This window comes from Pagrus pagrus, assembly GCF_965226575.1.
Source record: "Pagrus pagrus genome assembly, chromosome: 14".
Lineage (NCBI taxonomy): Eukaryota > Metazoa > Chordata > Actinopteri > Spariformes > Sparidae > Pagrus > Pagrus pagrus.
Genome location: NC_140198.1, coordinates 3149275 through 3168198, shown reverse-complemented (window position 1 = coordinate 3168198; position 18924 = coordinate 3149275). Strand labels below are relative to the sequence as shown.

The window sequence follows — 18924 nt, the reverse complement described above, 5'->3', positions numbered from 1 at the left end:
TGGACCAGGTTAACCAACCAGCTCAAACTGACGCAGGCTGAAGCAAAGAGATTCATCAGGTATAACCTGTGAAACACAATTTACAATAAAACACAAGATTATGTCGGTGTAATAAAGCGTATACTGACCTAAATATGACGTTAGTTAAAAGTAGTTTAAAGCTAGTCGGCAGCAAAATAAGCTTAACTCCTGAATGTCCTGAATAAATGGATGTGGATCAATGGATCATTGATATTTTTAGACTTTTGCCGATAGAATTAAGATATTAGTGTCTCTCAAACTAGGGGGCGGGCCCCTCTGAGGGGCCACAGAGCCACTGAGTTGAATAAATGTGATATATGTCAGGGAAACAAACGAGTTTGCTGCTGCTTTTGTTCTGACCTTTATTCAACTAAAATTCAACTCGGATCATTATGTGAAAGTTGCTTTTCCCTATCAGTGTCGATTAATGATAAAAATAAAGAAAGGCATGAACTTTATTCAGCTTCTAAAGAGAGGGTATGCCCGAGGTAATTTCCAGCGGCTTCACTCCCTTCCTGTCAGCAAAATATCTACAGATGCTTCCACAAACTGATGCCAAAATACAAACGGCAGTATACTGAATAAAATAATGCAATAAACCTGCTACTTAATAGAGCCTCACAGTAAGGATCTGATTTAAGTTGGTAATGGTTTACTGCTCCCACTGTGCATCCATCTCTGGACTGGTGAGGTGTTTACAGACGGTTCTGCTTCATAACTTCACTGCTAATAGTCCGTCTTTTTTAACGGGACCTGTTGTGGAGAGTTGGATTCAAACTGTTGCACATCTCAGACCTTTTTTCTGTCTTGATGGCTTACAGTGGAGCGTGTCAACAGAACGCAATCAATGGGACTAATTACTCTTAAAGAGAAAGCCGGCCCGCTGCAGCCGCAGTGTGACGCTGGTGGAGTGACGGTGAAGAGCAGCAGCACACGTAGCTCCAAAATCCTGCGCGTTGTATCTCGTGCACGGTTTGTGGCAGAGATCAAAACAAGCACACAGATCGATAGTCTGCTCATTTATTTTTGGGCCAAAAACAAACGGGTTTCAGCGACTGACACTGATGATGGGCTCGAGCTGAAACGTGTTCGTTTTTGCCGGCAATAAATAAGAAAAACAATTTATCTGAGAGTGCTGCTGTTCTGTTTGGGGTTTTTTTTCGTTTAAGAGAACAAAAAAAAAAACTTTTAACGAGATAGAATAACGAGTGTGGAGGTTAAAACCAACCAGAAGTTTCACATTGTTCTGGTGGGCTCGACGTGAGTGCCTGGCGAGTCGTATTTTCAGTCTGAATTGGGTTTTATTTTACTTCAAAGACCGTCGAGAATTTGGTGAAAAAGATGCCGGTTTTTCCAAACTTTTTTCTGACTTGGATCAAAACTTCACCCACTGACATTCAAATCAAACAATTAGTCTTCTTCTCTGCCTCCACTTCGACTCTGCTGAGCTGCCGCGTGCATCTCCAGCTCCCCCACTACGTCCTCCATCTCCTTTCAAACTCTTGTTTAAAAGTCTGTATATGCATGAGTTCCTGCCTCAGCTCCCCTGTGTATTTGACTTCACTACGTACATTTTCATTATGAGACGGAGCTTCACCCCTTTATTCCTCTTTACCAGAAGCCTATTAGGGATTTTCCCCTTTTATTTATTGATTAATACATCATCAAGTGGAGCTCCAGCCGCAGCCCAGGGAGCAATATTGAGGTTCCCCTGCCGTCTGCAGCCTTTGTCCCGCCTGCACCACTTAAGATTCAGGACTTGCCTCGCCTGTTAGACAATGATTGCTATTATTCTTTTTTTTTTTTCTTCAAGGCGGGCGCTGCTGCGGAGAGAGTGGCTGTTTTCTCATTGTTGCTTATGTAGGAGCAAGGGGAAAACAAAAACTCCGAATCAGAATGGGTGAATTTACACGGCTTAAAGAATGTTTTGAATTTGCGACGCGGACATATCTGCAGCTTAACCCTTTTTTTATGGGCGTATAAAAGGGATTTTTAACCTCTTTTAATAATAAAGCACCTTGCTTTTTCCTTATCAAATGCGCAGCGCTGCGAAACTGCTGGATGTAACATCAAAGCATGAAGTATTCCCCTAACCTACAAAAATCAGTCTCACCACAAACAAGCAGGCAGAGAGAATGGGATCAGTGTGGCTGTGAAGAGAGGGAGGAAGAGGAAGAGGAGGAGGAGGAGGAGAGGAGAGGGCAGAGGAGAGGAGAGAAAAGAAAGTGGAGCTTTGTAGGAGAAGCTTTGTGAGGCTTTTTCCTCCCTCGCTGTCAGGCCACAGAACATTAAAGTGGAGGAGAGGAATTTGCATTCTCTAAACCGCTCGCCGTCTCCTCGCTCTCTCTCCTGAACTCACATGCCGACTGTCATGCACGTGCACTCGGCTTTACTGCCACGATAGTTCACTTAGAAACACTGACAGCAAAATGTACATCAACAAATACATTAGACAGTCGCATATATACAGTGTGAGGGTCAGTGAAACACAATCTGCAGCCCCCAGATTGACCTTCACGTTGAATTACCATTCTCAAAAAAAGAAAAGCTGAACTCTGCAGTCGTGTTGCAGTGGTTGTGCCTAATAAAGTGGCAACCGAGTGTATTCTGGACAGACCCCAACCCTGTCGTCCTGATTGGACAAACCATCTGTCTATCACTTCAGCCATTCAGATATCAACACGAGGAAGGAAGGTGCACCACCGGTGGAGCTACTTCTCCAGTCAGGAGAAGAGTGAAAACATCTGTTCCATCGAGAAAAGCCTTCAGTTCCATTCTTTGCTCTTGTAAATCAAATATACTTCAGTTCTGATAAAGCTGATGCTACTGCAGCTACGCTAACCTCTTGAGGAGCCACCATTGTTGTTTTCACAGCCTCTAGGTGCCAGTGGTTCATCTTTTCTCATTTAACTTAAATATACAAGTTTCATTTATTTCAAGTTGATTGAACTTAACATTTTTTAGTATTTATTTTCAGACCACCTTGTAACGTATAAACATGAGTTCTTCTAACTCGAAGTCTTGACTGAAATGACGAGTTGGATGAAAGTTTAATTAACACATTAAAGACGTAATCAGCATATTAGCTGACTTCCCAGAATGCACTGTTTGAGGGATAAAACCACCTTCTTTCTCACAGATGGGAGAAAACACATATAATAGAAACTTGCTCTGTGTCTTTAATAGGCTATATCTTGAGATAAGTCATAGTTGTTTACGTTTACAATAATTAAAACATTACTATCCATCATGAAGGTTGGTCCTGAATTCAGTCTTTACCCCGTCACACTTTTAAACTATAAAAACAATGAGAGGTTTCATCTTTGCACCAACTCTGGAACAAAGCAGCTCTGACAGGAGAAGCTTCAGCCTACAGCTGCTGACAGTGACGGTGACATCACCGGAGGCAATTTAACAGATTACATGCAGCTTCCTCTGGAGACACAGAAGACTTTATACTACTTATTTTTCACATATGCAGTAATACTCCACATGTTAACACACTTCAATGTGTAAGTTTCTCCTTTCAGACTGTAACTCCAGTACTATTTGTTAGGGTCACTTCACTTTGACCAAACTAATATTGTAACATGATATCTTTACCTCTGACTTTTTGGTATAGTCAGGTTACTGGTACAGTACAGGTTTATTGAACGCATGGGACATAACGTATATACATAAATACATAATCTGTCAATGACTGTTTAATATATTGTGCATCACACAAAACACACGTGGACATCATGGTCCAGACACACACTCCCTTATACTTGCTCATAAAAACGGCGGCGGGGCGGCGGGGCAGGGCTCAGAGTCGGAGAAGGAGGGTCACCATGACAACACAATACTCTGTCAAGTCCCGCCTCTTCAAACTTCAAACCAGAAGGCCACATGTGTCTCTGCTTCTATATCTGGCACAGGAGGGCAGGGCTACAACTCAGAGACAGAGGGCTGGAGAAACGAGACTCTCCACGAGCAAGAGCAGAGCAGCAAAAAAGAAAAGAAGAAGAAGGAAAAAAAAGAAAGAGGGAGACAGCCGGGTCACAGGAGTCCACCAAGCGTCCAGGAAACAGCTCACAGCTCAGGGACTCGGTCCAAAAGAGGTGGGGAGCAGTTTGTTATTGGAAAAGCTGACAGGAGGACGAGGCAGCGGGGAGGGAAGAGAAAGAGAGAGGTGGATGTCTGACTTTGACTTGGTCAGTGAAGGCCTCATGCAGTTTCTTACCAGCAACACAACCCCAGTTTTATCTGCCTGACACCTCGACTTTGAACAGAGCTCACCGGGAGCCCAGAAGTGTGAAAGAGAGGGGAAGTGAAGTGAAGAGAGGGATTAAAAGGAAACAGGAAGGAAAGAGGAGAAACCATGGTAAGTTCTGGTTCCAGAGCCTTGTTTGGACTGCTCATTAAGTGTGGTTGCTGGTGTGGCTGTGGTGGGCGGGGAGGTGGGCTGAGCTCTGATTGCTGCTACTTTATTCCAAACACTGGACCAAATTAAAGCTGGAGCTCTTCCTTGTTAGTTTGCTTGTAGAAATGCCTTGTTATTTTACTTTTTTTTTTTTTTATTGTTATCAGACTTTGTGCTCGCCAGCCTGGGAAAAAAACATTATAACAACTTTACCAGTGCAGAGCCCCCGAGACTGAAGCAGTTAAATGAATTTATTTGTTGCGAACTGAGAAAAGTTTGGAAAGAGACGAAGCTCGGGAACATTCTTTTCTTTTTCTTTCAGAAATGAAATTGCGAGAAAAGTGATTTTCAAGGCTCCAAATCCCAAACTCCTCTCTACAGTGTTTGTGTATTAAGAGACAGAGGAGAAGAAGAAGGGAGGGTGGGTGGCTGGGTGGGCTAACCGGCCGACTTCCCCATATCAGTCCCGGCAACACATTTGGTTTCAATTACTTTGTCCCTCTGGGGAACAGGCTGCTATAAATAAGTAACAAGAAGCTGAGTGTGGACGGACTGCAGCCTACTGTCGGGGTCCGACTGCACATGCCTCAACACTGACTGTGGGAGGGGGAGTGTGAGTGGGCCGCTTCAGCCGAGGTGAAGGGGCATGTGTGTTGTTAGCTCCAGTCTCTGTGCAGCTCAGTGGGTAAAAATAATGTGTTAGTAAGTCAGAAAAAGTCCTCTCAGTTCAGAGGGCCAAATCAATGAACGCCTAAACTGTGTGGCTATGCAAGCTCAGTCAGCCCGCTGCTCGTATTTATGTTTTACTCTGCCGGGATTATCTGGGGTCAGAAGTCAGGACTCGAGTCTCTGAACAGCTGACCCGAGGCTCGGAAGCAAAAACACCTCAAGTCAGGTCAAATCTTTAATCTTTAAGTGGTTCAAGTTTAAAGGTGCAATATTTGAGAATTTGCCACCTGTTGGATTCATGCAGCCGACAGACTGTAGGGCAGTAACTGTGACTGCCGACTGCCACTAACTGTATTTCAGTCAGGAACACGCTCGTCATACGTTTAACCATTTATTGCAACACATGGATTACAGTTCTGCTCGGCGCTCATGGCTCCGCTCTTAAGATGCTCCCTGCATTGACTGAGCAGCACGCTAAGCCAAAGACAGGGAGTGCAATGCAGGTTATGAGTGAGGAGGTAGACATATTTAAGTAGCTGTGATTGGTGTGAGACTGATTGGTAACAAGAGCTTTGGCCCACTGGGAAAAAAGAGGTTTTCAGGCACTGGGCTAGCTGGTTAGCATGCTAACTTTAGAAGATCTCTGCAACAAAACACATTGATGTCCTTGATATAATGTCAAAACTGTCATATATTCACGTTCTGTTGATGATTTTTGTTCATTTTTGAATGTTTTGCACTAAAATTCTTACATATCGTACCTTTAAGTTTATAGCTGATTATGTGTTTGATTAGTGCTCTGACTCGATCACTAGAATAAATGTTGATAATTAACATTTCTGACAACCACGGATATGTTGAAGCTTTATGCGATATAATAATAATAAACTTTATTTCTATAGCACCTTTCAAAACCAAAGTTACAAGGTGCTTCACAGAATATAATAACATACAGTACAAGAAAGACAAATTAAGCAAATAAAATGCAACACCAGTGCAAAGAGCAGTAAACAAGAGATATAAAACAGAGAGACAAGATATAAAAGAGTGAGATTAAGACTTTGAAAGTACATTTTGCAAAAGCTTGTCTGTACAGGTGTGTTTTTAAAAGCTTCTTAAATTGTGGCACTGACGTGTCATCTGAGCGCGATATGTCAACATGACACATTTGAATGTTTTTTGTGGTTTGCAGAAACACAACTTGACAATTTATTCAGGTGCCTTGCATTAGTCTGAGCTTGTTTGAATCTAGACAGAAAACAAATGAGCGGCGCCTTTTTGGAGGAGACTTTTAAAAACTTCAAATTGCTGCCTCAGGTTTGGCAAAGGTCTCATTATCCCAATTTGGATTTGACAGGATTTTCTTCAGATCTCTCTGAGCGTGACGAGACAGCAGCCCGGCTACGCTTGATTACACTTATTGAGATGAACCAGATTTGCCCCTTTTTGCTGAAGATGGTCACGAACATGAAAAGTTATAAATCAGAACTTCACACTGTGACTGGAGAGCACTCTGCTTAGATTAAGCTGTGCATTTCAAAATGCAGACCTTTGGTTCATCATCTCATCTGGGCGCGGTGTGAAGGTTGCTCATTTACAAAGTCCACAAGTTTTCTAGTGATTTAAGTTTGGTTGCTTAAAAGTGAGTTTTGAAAGAAAAGTCCAACCGAGGGTCGGACAGGTTTCCTTTCGCTTTCATTGAAAACAAAGAACAGGAAGAGATGAGGGAAATCAGTAGAAACTGCTACCTCTTGTCATTGTGGGTCTTGTTTCTACACCGACTATTTGTCTGAAGCGTCTTCTGCCACCAGGAAGCTCCTCAGTTCACTCCCGCCCACTGTGACTGTGACATGTAACACAGCCCACCTGCTTCAGGACACACAGCAGCTGTCGCTCCACACAGTTATTTTAGGAACAGCGTCAGAGTCCAAAAATCTCTGGACCTTCCAGCCCCCCAACCCCCGACTCTCTGTCTCTGTCTCCTCACAAGCTTTTTACTGTCTGCCTGCAACTGTGTGCTGCTGCCTCACACCAAAGACAGACAGTCAAATCTGCACTCACAGATGTCGCAACACATTCACTGGCAGTGTTTCTGCCAACTCTGTTAACTGAAATACACGCAGAGAAACCCTGCAGGAGCGAAACCCTAATTATTCACAATCGAATGGGGAATCGCATCCGAACAGCAGTCTAGTCTGACGGCTCATTGTTCTGAAAAATGCTCAGATTTTCTTCTTAAACGGGGGAAGATTAGTTTACAAAGGTTTTTACGCTGGATTTTATCTCGATCAAAAATCAAACTGTGGTTTTGTGCTGCAAAATGAGATAATGATCTCGATTCTGCAGCAAAGAAGAAATGGGAAGAAACCTCAGATGAGCTGCTGATTATATGCAAAATAAATACGCCACAGTTTGTACATTTTTGATTTTAGGGAAGGCAGTGTCAGCTGATTGGTCCAGCACTTTAAGTAAAGGGATTGTGGATCTTGTGCAGACAGTCATGATGCCACTATGAGGTTGCCATTCAGATATTCATGTCTCCCATCAGGATGAATTCTCATAACTACTCTCATGACGGCGCCGGGATCAGCACAGGTAGCGCTTTGAGCATTTGGTATTTTCTTGAGCTTGAAATTCACTTTGCCTTCTGTGTGGTTCTTTTGGGTTTCCTTGGCCTCGAGCACAGGTGAGAGGAGAAGCACAGGCAGGTGGGACGTTTCATTTAAATAAGGCTGTGCAAAGCAAGTTGATGGATATTTCAGAACTACGTCTATACTTGGAAAAAATAACTTGGTGTTTTGTTTTTCTTTTGGAAATTCAACCACCACTGTGATTGGCTCAGCTGTTTCAGAGTGATGAGTCCAGTGATTCACTGGCTGAGAGTGTTTTTTTATTAATCACCACCTCTGATTTAAATTCACCTATGACTCAGCCCTTTTGCACTTAGTGCTGCTGCACATAAATAAATCAAAATATCAGGTGTGCTTGGAGACACCCACACAGTCCAGTCTGCCAGACCTTCCACATAGCACTTAAAATAAGGCCCTTAGTCCTGTAAATATTAAAAAATAGATGAGTTGGATGAGTAATGTGTTTTAAATATATATATTTTTTAATAAAGCCTGTGATAATGAGCTTTAAGCGTGTTATCATTGCTGCATTGAGGTCCTTGATTTTACAAGTACATGCAGGCAGCAGATGTGATAACGCCAGGCGTTGTTTTTCACTTTCATGCATGTTCATCGGCTCATGTCAGAGCGCTGTCAGTGACTCTGGCACTGTTTCCACCCACTGAGCGACATTCCAGCACAAGTGCTACAAAAGTCAACAGTCTCTCGCCGCCACCGCTGAGAGCTGCCTGCTGTTTGCTGAGAGCGTCTGGAGGTTTCATCCTTTCCAACAGATCTTTGCTGCAGCAGCAGCAGCGTGGCACATTAGGAGCCACACTTCAAAAAGATCAGGACTTTTTCTCATCCGATCAACATTTAGCATCTAACCAGCAGCTCTGCAGTGAGGCTCCCTTCTGCTCCGACACAAAAAATCAGTCAGTTATTAGTGTTTCTAAAATGATCTTCAGAATCATTATCTTTACCATGAAACTGTATGTGAAATGCTATGATTTAAAAAAAAAAATGCACTGTTGAAGACAATGTGAAGGAGATATCAAGAAGGACAAAGAAAAATAGAACGGAGGAGGAGGCAGCAGAGGAAAAGACAACAGTTGGTGAATTAGGGAATCGACCCAAGCAAGATGCTGCTTGCAACCAAAAGTTGTGTGCATGTACCAAAGATACAAAAGGCCCAGCAGAAGCATGAACTGACAGAGCAAAGGTGATACAATTGCTGTTTTATTCTCAGATCTATACCTCAGAAATTTCCTGACACGGCTGTTTGCTGCTAGTTTTCCTCTCCTGACAGTTGCACTGACAATGAACAAAGACACAGACACAGTTACAACTTCACATATGTTTAGGCTTAAGCGTTTCTTAAATGTTGTGACAATGTTGTGCTAATGCTTTGGGTTAGGTGAAGGCATAACAACCACTTGGTAAGGGTCAGGAAAGGGTCATGTAACCCTTCAACAATGACAACCTTTGTTGTGCAACGATGGTCTGGTAAACCATGCTGTCAATGGTTTTGTTTTGGGAACGGCAGTTTCAAGTTGTTCTAGTATGAGGATAGTCTTTCTTGGCCATGTAAAGCTGCCTATAAGCCACTGCTTATGTTTACCACCTGTCCACATGTTCAGAACAAATCTTTTCCATTGAAGAACATAACTTGAAGTAACTGAATCAGAACGGCATTCACAAGTTCCAGAAGCAGAAAATAAGATTTCTGTCCAAATGAATGCTGTTGATTACAGCTGGTATTTTACATGTTTTATTTTATTTTATTTTATTTTATTTTATTTATTTTACATTTATTTATTGCAAGTCAGGTCAAAGAGGCTCAAACAGCCGTGAGTAAAATCTAAAACGCACAGCCGCTTTCTGAGGTACGCAATTTGTGGTTTCATCAGTGAGAAACATGCCGGATAATAGCTTAGATTTTTATTTATCTGTCCATTAATGGTCTCATTAACAGGTATCAGAGGTAGATTTTTTTTTTTTTTTTGCTCTTACGCAGCTGCTGCTTGAGCAAATTGGGTCCTTTTTTAATCTGGTACTGAATTAAACACACTGGAGTCTGTTGACCTTTAACTTCTGCTAGCTAGCATTAGTGATACCACTTATTATTCGATACCACGCGCTCGTCGTCAGTTAGGGTTAGGGTAAGTCAGCTTTGATAAGTGCACAGCTTCAGTTCCTAATGTGCTGTGACACATGATGTCGTAGAAACGATTACACTAACTTTGTTTTACATCTTCCCCAGAGGTACATCTGAGTATGAAACACACCCTCAAGTACGCCGTTCAGCTTTCAAGTAATACGGTCACCCATACACAGCACTATTTTTAACAGCTGGCGATGAGCCTTGTGGACGGCGCTCATACTTGAGCTTTCTCCAACCATAAAACAGGCCAGCCTGGAAACATTGTGAAGCATGACTCATCAGACCTTTTCATTTGGGTGTTTCTGAGAACTGCAGCAGAAACACTAAGTGAAACATGTGAAACTTGTTGATATGGGACATAAACAGTTTGTAAACAGCAGAGACCAGCAGTGTCAAACTGTCCTGACTTTGAAGCTTCTGTGGTGATCAGCAACAGAACAACCACAAGTCTGTGGTGACCAAGACACCACTTTGATTTTTGTTTTCAGTTTAGTTTCATAGTTAACGCTCCACTAATAAAAGTTCAGTCAATTAAATTAGTGGAAAACAATTGAGTCCTCACTGAGCTTTTCGGCCTCTTTTAGCTCGTTAATTCTAAGTGCTGTATCGTAGGCAACTGGACTTGTTTCAGTTTGTTGAAGATGTTTCACCTCTCATCCCAGAGGCTTCTTCAGTTCTGACTAACTGAAGGGGAGTTGCAAGCTTTTAAACTCTGTGTGGGAGTGTCCTTACTTCACTAATTACTCTTAATTACTCCACTGACAGTCATATGAGACAGTTCATACCACTCATGTCTTTATTGTAAACATGAGGCTACATTTAGCAGCAGGTTAGCTTAGCACAAAGACTGGAAACTGGGGGAAACATGAAGTCTGTCTCTATAAAAAGAAAAAGAAATCTACTTACCAACACCTCTACGGCACGGTAATTAATGCATATCCCCTCAGTTTGAGCTGTACAAGAAATAACTTCATGTTCATCCCCATGCACATGAAAGTCGAACATATGATGGAAAGAACACAAACATCTGCTCTTGAAAACATTGTTTTCTATGGTAGCTGGTTCTTTTATGTCGTACACTTGTTGTTTTTTCCAGATTGTTTCTATCACTACATTACATATGTTTTTGTCTCTTTACTAAACTCTCACATTCTTCACTGGAGGTAAATTTGAGTCATGATGGCATTCACTGAAACTGTTGGGATTTATTTCCCTCTTCTGTCACGCAGTGTTTCTGTTATCTTCTCCGCCCTCCTGCAGACAGATGGATAGATAGAGCAGCGGGGGGGGAGGCTTGAAAGGAGAAACGAGAGGCAGATGAGTCTGAGGAGAGGAGAAGAAAGGAGGGAGAAAAGTGAGGCAGGAGAGGAGAGAAGATTTGCTGAGTGAGTGATAATTTGAGGATTAGACTTTGGAGCAGGAATCGAGCTGCGCCGAGCCAACCCCTTCCCACATCCGCTTGGCATGGTGCTGTCAAGTCATTTCCATGGAAATTATGACCCCACCCCCGTTGTTTGTGGCCATTTTGCTGCAGGGTAAATAGCATCTAAACGCTCAAACAGAGTGACTTTGTACTCCACCGCACATGCAGAGATGCTGAATAATATCCGTAATATATCTGTGTGTTTGCTCAGTTCCCTCGGTGTGATATTTTACATTTAATGAGCAACGTCTGTACAATCGATTGAACCGCCCGGGGTCCATCCCGTACAGTCTCCTTCGTATTTATTTTCTTTTAAATTGTGATGCAGCCATCAGGCAGGTCAATTAGGACGGAGAGGTCTTATTTACTTTGACGGCCGCGCTGAGCCTGCTGTCTTTTCACATCATTACAGCCTCCTCAGACCTCGGTCAAACTGAGACAGACATAATTAGACCTCGCTGGTCAATCAGCATTCCTGGATGAATGTATATGCTTCGAAAAATAATACAAACAGGAGGGAACCGATACTGAATGTTTTGACTTTTTCTCACTTAAATTCAAATTTTAATTAATTCATACTGTACAAGGAACTGCTCCCGGCCACTAGTTCAGATTTGTGGACGACACCTGGGTCAAAATCAGAACAAGGGAAGTGGAAGCCTTCACAGATCATATACATGCTGTGCACAATAACATCAAGTTCACACAGGAAGATATCAGAGGAGACAGTCTGCCCTTCTCGGACTGTGTTGTACACACTGAAGCAGACAGAAGCCTCAACAGGCAGGTGTACAGAAAACCTACACACACAGATCAATACTTGCTGTTCGACTCTCATCACCCACTGGAGCACAAGCTGGGGGTCATCAGGACCCTAAACCATCGGGCTGAGACCATGCCCACAAAGACGGAGGGGAAGGAGAAGGAACAGAAGCACATCAGGGGAGCACTTAAAGCCTGGGGCTACCCAAACTGGACCCTTGTCAAATCCTCTAGAAGATCCAGAGCAGACAGAGAGGAGGAGAAGAGAAAACATAACAACATTGTTATTCCCTATGTCGCAGGAACATTTGAGAAACTCAGGAGGATAAACATCATATCCCGGTTTAGTGGCTGAGGCAGAAACTTGTCCATCCTAAGGACAAGACACCCAGGCATAAACAGAGTAATGTAGTTTATGCTGTTCAATGCAGCCAGGACTGCACAGATTTGTACATTGGGGAGACAAAACAACCTCTCCATAAACAAATGGCACAACACAGGACAGCCAACTCCTCAGGTCAAGACTCTGCTGTCCACTTACATCTGAAGGAGAAAGATCATTCCTTTGAGGACAACAATGTAAACACGTTGTCCAGAGAAGACGGATGGTTTGAAAGAGGAGTAAAGGAATCCATCTACTTAAAACTGGAATGACTGTGTTTGAACAGAGGAGGTGGCCTAAGACATTACTTATCACCCACCTACAATGCTGTACTGAGTTCCCTCCCCAGACAGCGCAACAACCATTCACACCTGGGCTCACCTGGCCCTAACAACCCACATGAAGGCCGGTTGGGTCAACGACCCACAAGTGGCCCTAATAACTCTGAAACTCAGAGCTCACCCGTGTCCTTAACTACTCTGTAAGGACACTCCCACACAGAGTTTAAAAGCCTGCGACTCCCCTCCAGTTAGTGAGAACTGAAGAAGCCTCTTGGATGAGAGGTAAAACATCTTCAAGAAACTGAAACACTTCCAGTTGCCTACGATACAGTACCTAGGATTAGCATGACCTGGATGACTGAGAACCTTCATCAACATACTGTACAAGGGTCTTCATCAGCTTTATTTTTCTGAGAAATAACTTTTTTACTACCTTGCTGATTGTGCTCAGTGTGAGGTCTGTGATTGCGTCCACAAATTGGAAGCATTATTTAACAAAAGAAAATACCCTTAAAATCTTTCTGCAAACAACTTCTCGTCTACTTTTTTCTCTCTCCTGACAAAATTGTTGTTCATGAGACAAATTACACCGTGTGAATAGATGTGATTGATTGCTGACACCTAGATGAATGTGTTTCTGATGGAAATGGGCCCGTTATGTTGGTTTCAATCTGCTAATTGATGGTGTTTCTTACACTGTGAACATGAAGGCATGGTTTGGGTCCAAGTTTGTGCAGCTTGATTCATTAATCAGTCGGTCTTGTTCAGAATTCGACAACTGGGAATTTTGCTATAACAGACTTTTACTCTATGCTTATGTGTAAAACAGTAATTAAAATTTTACTTTCAATCCGTAAACTCATACATCATGGTCCTAGCCCTCTGTTTTGCACGGTCATGCCTTGGGGTAGGGTGCCCCAATACTTTTGGGATAGAGGGGTAGGGCGAAGTATTAGGGCTGCATGGCCCTCCAGAGGTTTACAGAGGCAAACCTCAAACCAAAGGTTATGGGAACTCTCTGTCATTTGCTGATTTCCTGTAGCTAACAAGCTAGCTAGCTTATGTTACATTGTCATTGCTGATTTGTGCATGACAGTCCTGCATTTTGAGGTATTTCAGAGTTGCATTCCTTCCTTTGATGGGATATGATGCCTGAAATTCAACTAAAGTGCAGCAGCAAAGTTGCATCAGTTGGTGCTAATGTTCCTGTAGTGTCAGCGCAGACTGACAGGTTCGGGACACAGATTGCTAATGTGAGCCTATAAAGCACTTCTGTTGCTGCTGTGGCCAGGTATTAAAGCAGTGTTCTTTTTTTATTTGCTGACCTGATTGATAGTATGAGGTTGTGAACGAATGACGAGCATCTATGCTTTTCTATCTCCATCAGTTAATGGCAATTGCAAGAGAAAATCATCACAGTTGAAGAAGGCATATTGGAAATGTCCAGGTGTCTGTTTACTTAAACCCCATCAACATCTGATGATGTATGAGGGTCTTGAAGGGTTGTAATGCCTCTGAGTCTTTGAGTTGAAAATATCTGAGGCAGTTTGCGTCCACTTCCTGTGACCTCCCTCTTTCCTGTCCTCTTTCCTGTATGGCAGAATAAACAGGGCAACTCCCCCTCTCTCCCTCTGTCTCTTTCCTTTTAGCTGTTTCTGTCTCTCGCTATATCTTTTTAAACTAATTAAAATCTGCCGTTTCCTTAAGAACTAGAAGATAAAAAAAACCTACGTGTCTAAACAGAAGAACAATCAAGAGTCTACGCGAGAAAGCTTTAAGCGAGCAACAAGGTAAACCTTATTAGACATTTAAAAACTAATTATTGGTCTTGAAATAAGGTGTTGTAAATAAAGATCAATACAACCTTGATGTTCATATCTTAATCAGACACCCCAAAACAATGCAATCCAATTAAGAATTAACTTGTCAGACCTGCTGTTCAGGGTGTTTTGGAGAAATATTTAATCAGATTAGAAGAAAATCTTAATCCTTAAACACTTTAAAAGCAGCTGACCTTTGAGTGGTTCGTGTTTCTGCATCCATCTTGTTGTTCATCGGGACACTGATGAACCCGATGTCATGTTGAGGTACGACGTCCGGCACACTGATGACAAATTCCAGAAGACAGAAAAAAGTTTGTGCAATTTCAAACATCAGCAGGAAACACCTGAGAATAACAACAGGCCATCTATTGTGTCGGGCTTTTTTGTTAATGTTCACACTTTAGATATTTTCACTTTAAATTGCTGTTTATGTGACTTTGAGGTGGATTTCAGCCACAGTTCAGCATGGTGAGGGATATGAAGTATTGTGCTAATTGGCATGTTGTTTGTCATATTTTAGTACCAATTAGAAGCAGACTTGTAATTGTTGTTTGGAGGCAGTTTGTGCTCTCAGATGGGTGATATGAATGTGCAAGGGAGTGTCTCAGTGGCCTCACAGTTACATTTTTCCGTCTCTTTTAGTCTTTAACAGTACTCATGTCATATGTATGCTCAGTTTTTGATGGTTTGGCCACGAAGCTTCAATCCCTTCCAAGCGTAAGAGATGTGTGACACAGTCGACAGTCCTTGTTCTCGACAGAACTGAATTATAAAGTTCTGCTGAAGCTGAAGTCAAGGTAGCTGCATATAGATTTATTACCTAATGTGCTTTGTCCCTGCAAGTGAATACAAAGAATTATCTCTTCACTGCAGCTCAGCAAAGAAAAACACTATGAGGGGAAAGAGAAAAGATTGAATTTTGAAACCAAAGAAAGATAAACATCTTGATTTGGTCTGCTCAGACTGCTCAAACCTCGTAATTGCTTCAGCTGAACATTAAAATGCATTTTTGTGAGGACATTTTGTGGATATTGTGTGGCCAGTGTGGTCTCTGTGCATCCCCGAACAAAATGTTTTTGCAAATAACATTTTGGAGGGAACATTGCTGCCTTGTGTACAATGTCCCCCCCCCCAACTCTCATTGATCTGCAAAACCCCAGATTATGTCCAATAACATTTTTCCATATTCAATGAGTGCTTTTACAGTTCTGACTTTCTACGACATCTACGCAAGAAAACTATGGTCCGCTAGAGAATTATCAGAACCATATGTAGTTAGAATATTAACGGTATGACTGTGTCCATATCCAAACTCAAGTCTCTTGCATTAACACAAGGGGCGGAGGTGCAGAATTACCCAACATTGCCATAATTTCCTAAAGCAAAGTATACAGGACGTTGACAGCTGCCGACTGTGGTTAGATTTCGGCAACAACACGACTTCAGTTAAAGGAAAGATTCTGGTTTGGACTGGATACTGAAAAAGTTAACAGACCCCGTGTTGTGTTTCAAGTTCATGCTGATATTTTCAGCATTTAACCCAAACTGCATCTTAATGTCCGCCTCCAGTCATCATACCTTTTTCTTCTTGTTCCTACGATTCAATGTTTGAGCTTCACTGTGTAGACTGATGTATGTGCAGAGTTCAAGATTGGAAGGCTGTTTTCACACTCATTGCTCAAAGTGGACACTTTTTCTGAGCTCATTAAAAAATCGGATTTTAAAAAGAGGCAGGCCTATGAGCAGGATTTGTGGCATCACACAAACAGTTTGAAAGCCAATGCTGGTCAGCTATCATGTGGAAATCTGATTCTGCCAACACAGTGTCACAGCAGCAGCGAAATAGTGATGGCATTTAATCTATTGTATTTGAGTACATAGGCATCATGCATTTTTTCATGACACTCAGCACAAGTTTAAATTTCAACATATACACAGATCCTATAGGTTAGGTTGTTTTCCTAACCTTAGTCAAAGAGCTGTTGTTGCCTAAAAAAAGAACTTTACCAAACCTATCCTTGAATATTGAGTCTTGGGCCCAGAACCACAGGCTGGAAGCAAACCCTGGATTCTGGTGTGACGGGATTGGACTTTTTTCAGACCGAAAACATGCAAGCAGGATAATGTTTATTTTCCGAACATAGCTGCTATTTAAAATATATATCCTTCAGCATACATGGGACCTGGGGATACTGTGTTAAGAGAGACCTTTAAAAAAGCAAAGCTTCCTTTAACCGTCTTTCATTTTCAACTTCAGCTTCAAGGTTATGGTCTCTTTGTTTCCCCACTTTTCTCTGGAGCACACACATCTTTTTCTCTCCTATCTCTGTATCTTTGTCTCTTTCATTCGTCCTTTGGTTTCTTCTCCTCTCCTCATTCTCCCTCTCCCCTGCATCCCCTTTGTGTTTTTTTTCATTCTGCAAGTTCTTGCAAAGTATTTCAGCCTCTCTTAGTTTATCTCTCTCTGTCTTTTCCACTTTTGTGTCTCATTTCTCTGTTTCTCTCTCTGTATACTGATCTGTTGTTTTCTTTTTTTTTAACTCCAAGTCCCCTGAGAGAGTACAGCATGACCGATTGGCACTTACCATAAAAATTGTTGCTCTAAATGATCCCAGACTCCCAAACAACGCAGCGGCGTGCATACCAATGAATGTTCGGGGTGCATCAGAGAAAGATGGACAACTGCGGCCGAGCACCTATAATGATGATGTGGTGGATGAGCGCAGTGTGCAGTAAATACCACAGATGTTTACCGGAAACAATGTTTGAAGTGCAGAGAAGTCAAAACATCCATCAGTCAGCTGGTGACCCGACGGCCGAGTAAATGAATGCAAAGAGCTCTTACACGTTGGATGAAAAATCCTGATACATAAACGCCACATAAACATTTAGTGACATGAGCTGCATCTATTACCCGTCTGTTTGGCTGTAAACTAGACAATGTGCAAAATCACTGACCCTGCTTTTATTGAATTTGCAGATGTCACAGCTTCCCTAAACTCGGTAAATGGGATATGATGCATTTCCTTCTTTAACGCATCAAAAACTGTGTATGATCTGGCACTGATGTGGTGTCGGAACAGCCGCAGAACAAGTATTTAGATGCTTTAGTTAAACGCAAAGAGTTTTTAACTGGTTATGGAACAGTCTACAACCATACTGATGCCTCTATATGACCAACAAACGAGACCATCAGATTCTCTAATAATCTTTACAATATTTATAGTTATTCTCAATCCCTGTCACGGGGTCGGATAAGTCAGAAAATTAAAACTATTTTTCATGGTGGAGTGCTGAGGATGAATTGAGTGAAGCTGCTCGGTAGTCTGGTGGTACGGCACTAAAACAGTCTCAGGAGTGAAGTTGCTGTGTAGTCCGGTGGTACGGCACTAAAACAGCCTCAGGAGTGAAGCACCTCGGTAGTCTGGTGGTACGGCACTAAAACAGCCTCAGGAGTGAAGCTGCTGTGTAGTCTGATGGTACGGCACTAAAACAGCCTCAGGAGTGAAGCTGCTGTGTAGTCTGATGGTACGGCACTAAAACAGTCTCAGGAGTGAAGCTGCTGTGTAGTCTGATGGTACGGCACTAAAACAGTCTCAGGAGGGAAGCTGCTGTGTAGTCCGGTGGTACGGCACTAAAACAGCCTCAGGAGTGAAGCTGCTTGGTAGTCTGATGACACGGCACTAAAACAATCTTAGGAGGGAAGCTGTTGTGTAGTCCGGTGGTACAGCACTAAAACAAAGATTACTTTGTTTCACCATCAGCATATTAAAGTTATTAATCTTGCAAAGTCACAAGAAGATACATTACCAAATCAGTAAGGTCTAGTCAGAGTATCAAAATGTAAATTATTCATGATGCAGTAAATTCTCCACTTTTGGCCTGTTTTAGCCTTGTGACGTATGTATGTTATTTGCTTGCATGACTTGGGCAAGACTGTAGCTGTCAATCATATATACTCAGTGTTAAAAGACTCATGTTAAAGTATCACCCAAACAGTCTGTTGGATGTTTTTTGTGATTGATGTATGAAAAGAGTTGTATTCGATTGTTCAAAGTCGGCACTCATTCATTCCAGTGAAAGTTGTCCACTGTTCTTTGTTTTTGGGCTCCAAGCACATGAGCTTGAGGCTTCTTATTTGACAGAATCAGCTGATTCACTGCACAAAAATAACTCTTGAAGACCTTATAGCTCAATCTATGATATTACAAAGAGTTATTTGAATCTCTGTTTCAGTAACATACCAGGACACGTGTGTCATGTAACTTGCATATTTCTACTTTGCCGAAGGAGTTGCACAGTTCATCAGTGTTTGAATCATGCAGACAAACTTCCTGGTTCAACCTTGACCTACAGTCCACGCTGTGTTGTGACTGTTTATAACC

General features: G+C 42.2%; 1 protein-coding gene across 5 annotated transcripts in view; it reads left to right on the top strand.

Moving 5' to 3' along the window:
• Window positions 1-18924, top strand: part of sgcd (sarcoglycan, delta (dystrophin-associated glycoprotein)) — a 301763-nt gene that overhangs the window by 160244 nt on the left and 122595 nt on the right. Inside the window, exon 1 of one of the 5 annotated variants that reach the window (XM_084373502.1) lies at window positions 3958-4387. The exons of the other annotated variants lie outside the window; for them this stretch is intronic. Within the exon in view, the coding sequence (XP_084229628.1) occupies window positions 4385-4387 (3 nt within the window). The 5' untranslated portion in view covers window positions 3958-4384. Of the gene's footprint in view, window positions 1-3957; window positions 4388-18924 lie in introns of those variants that run through there. 5 annotated transcript variants of the gene reach the window in all.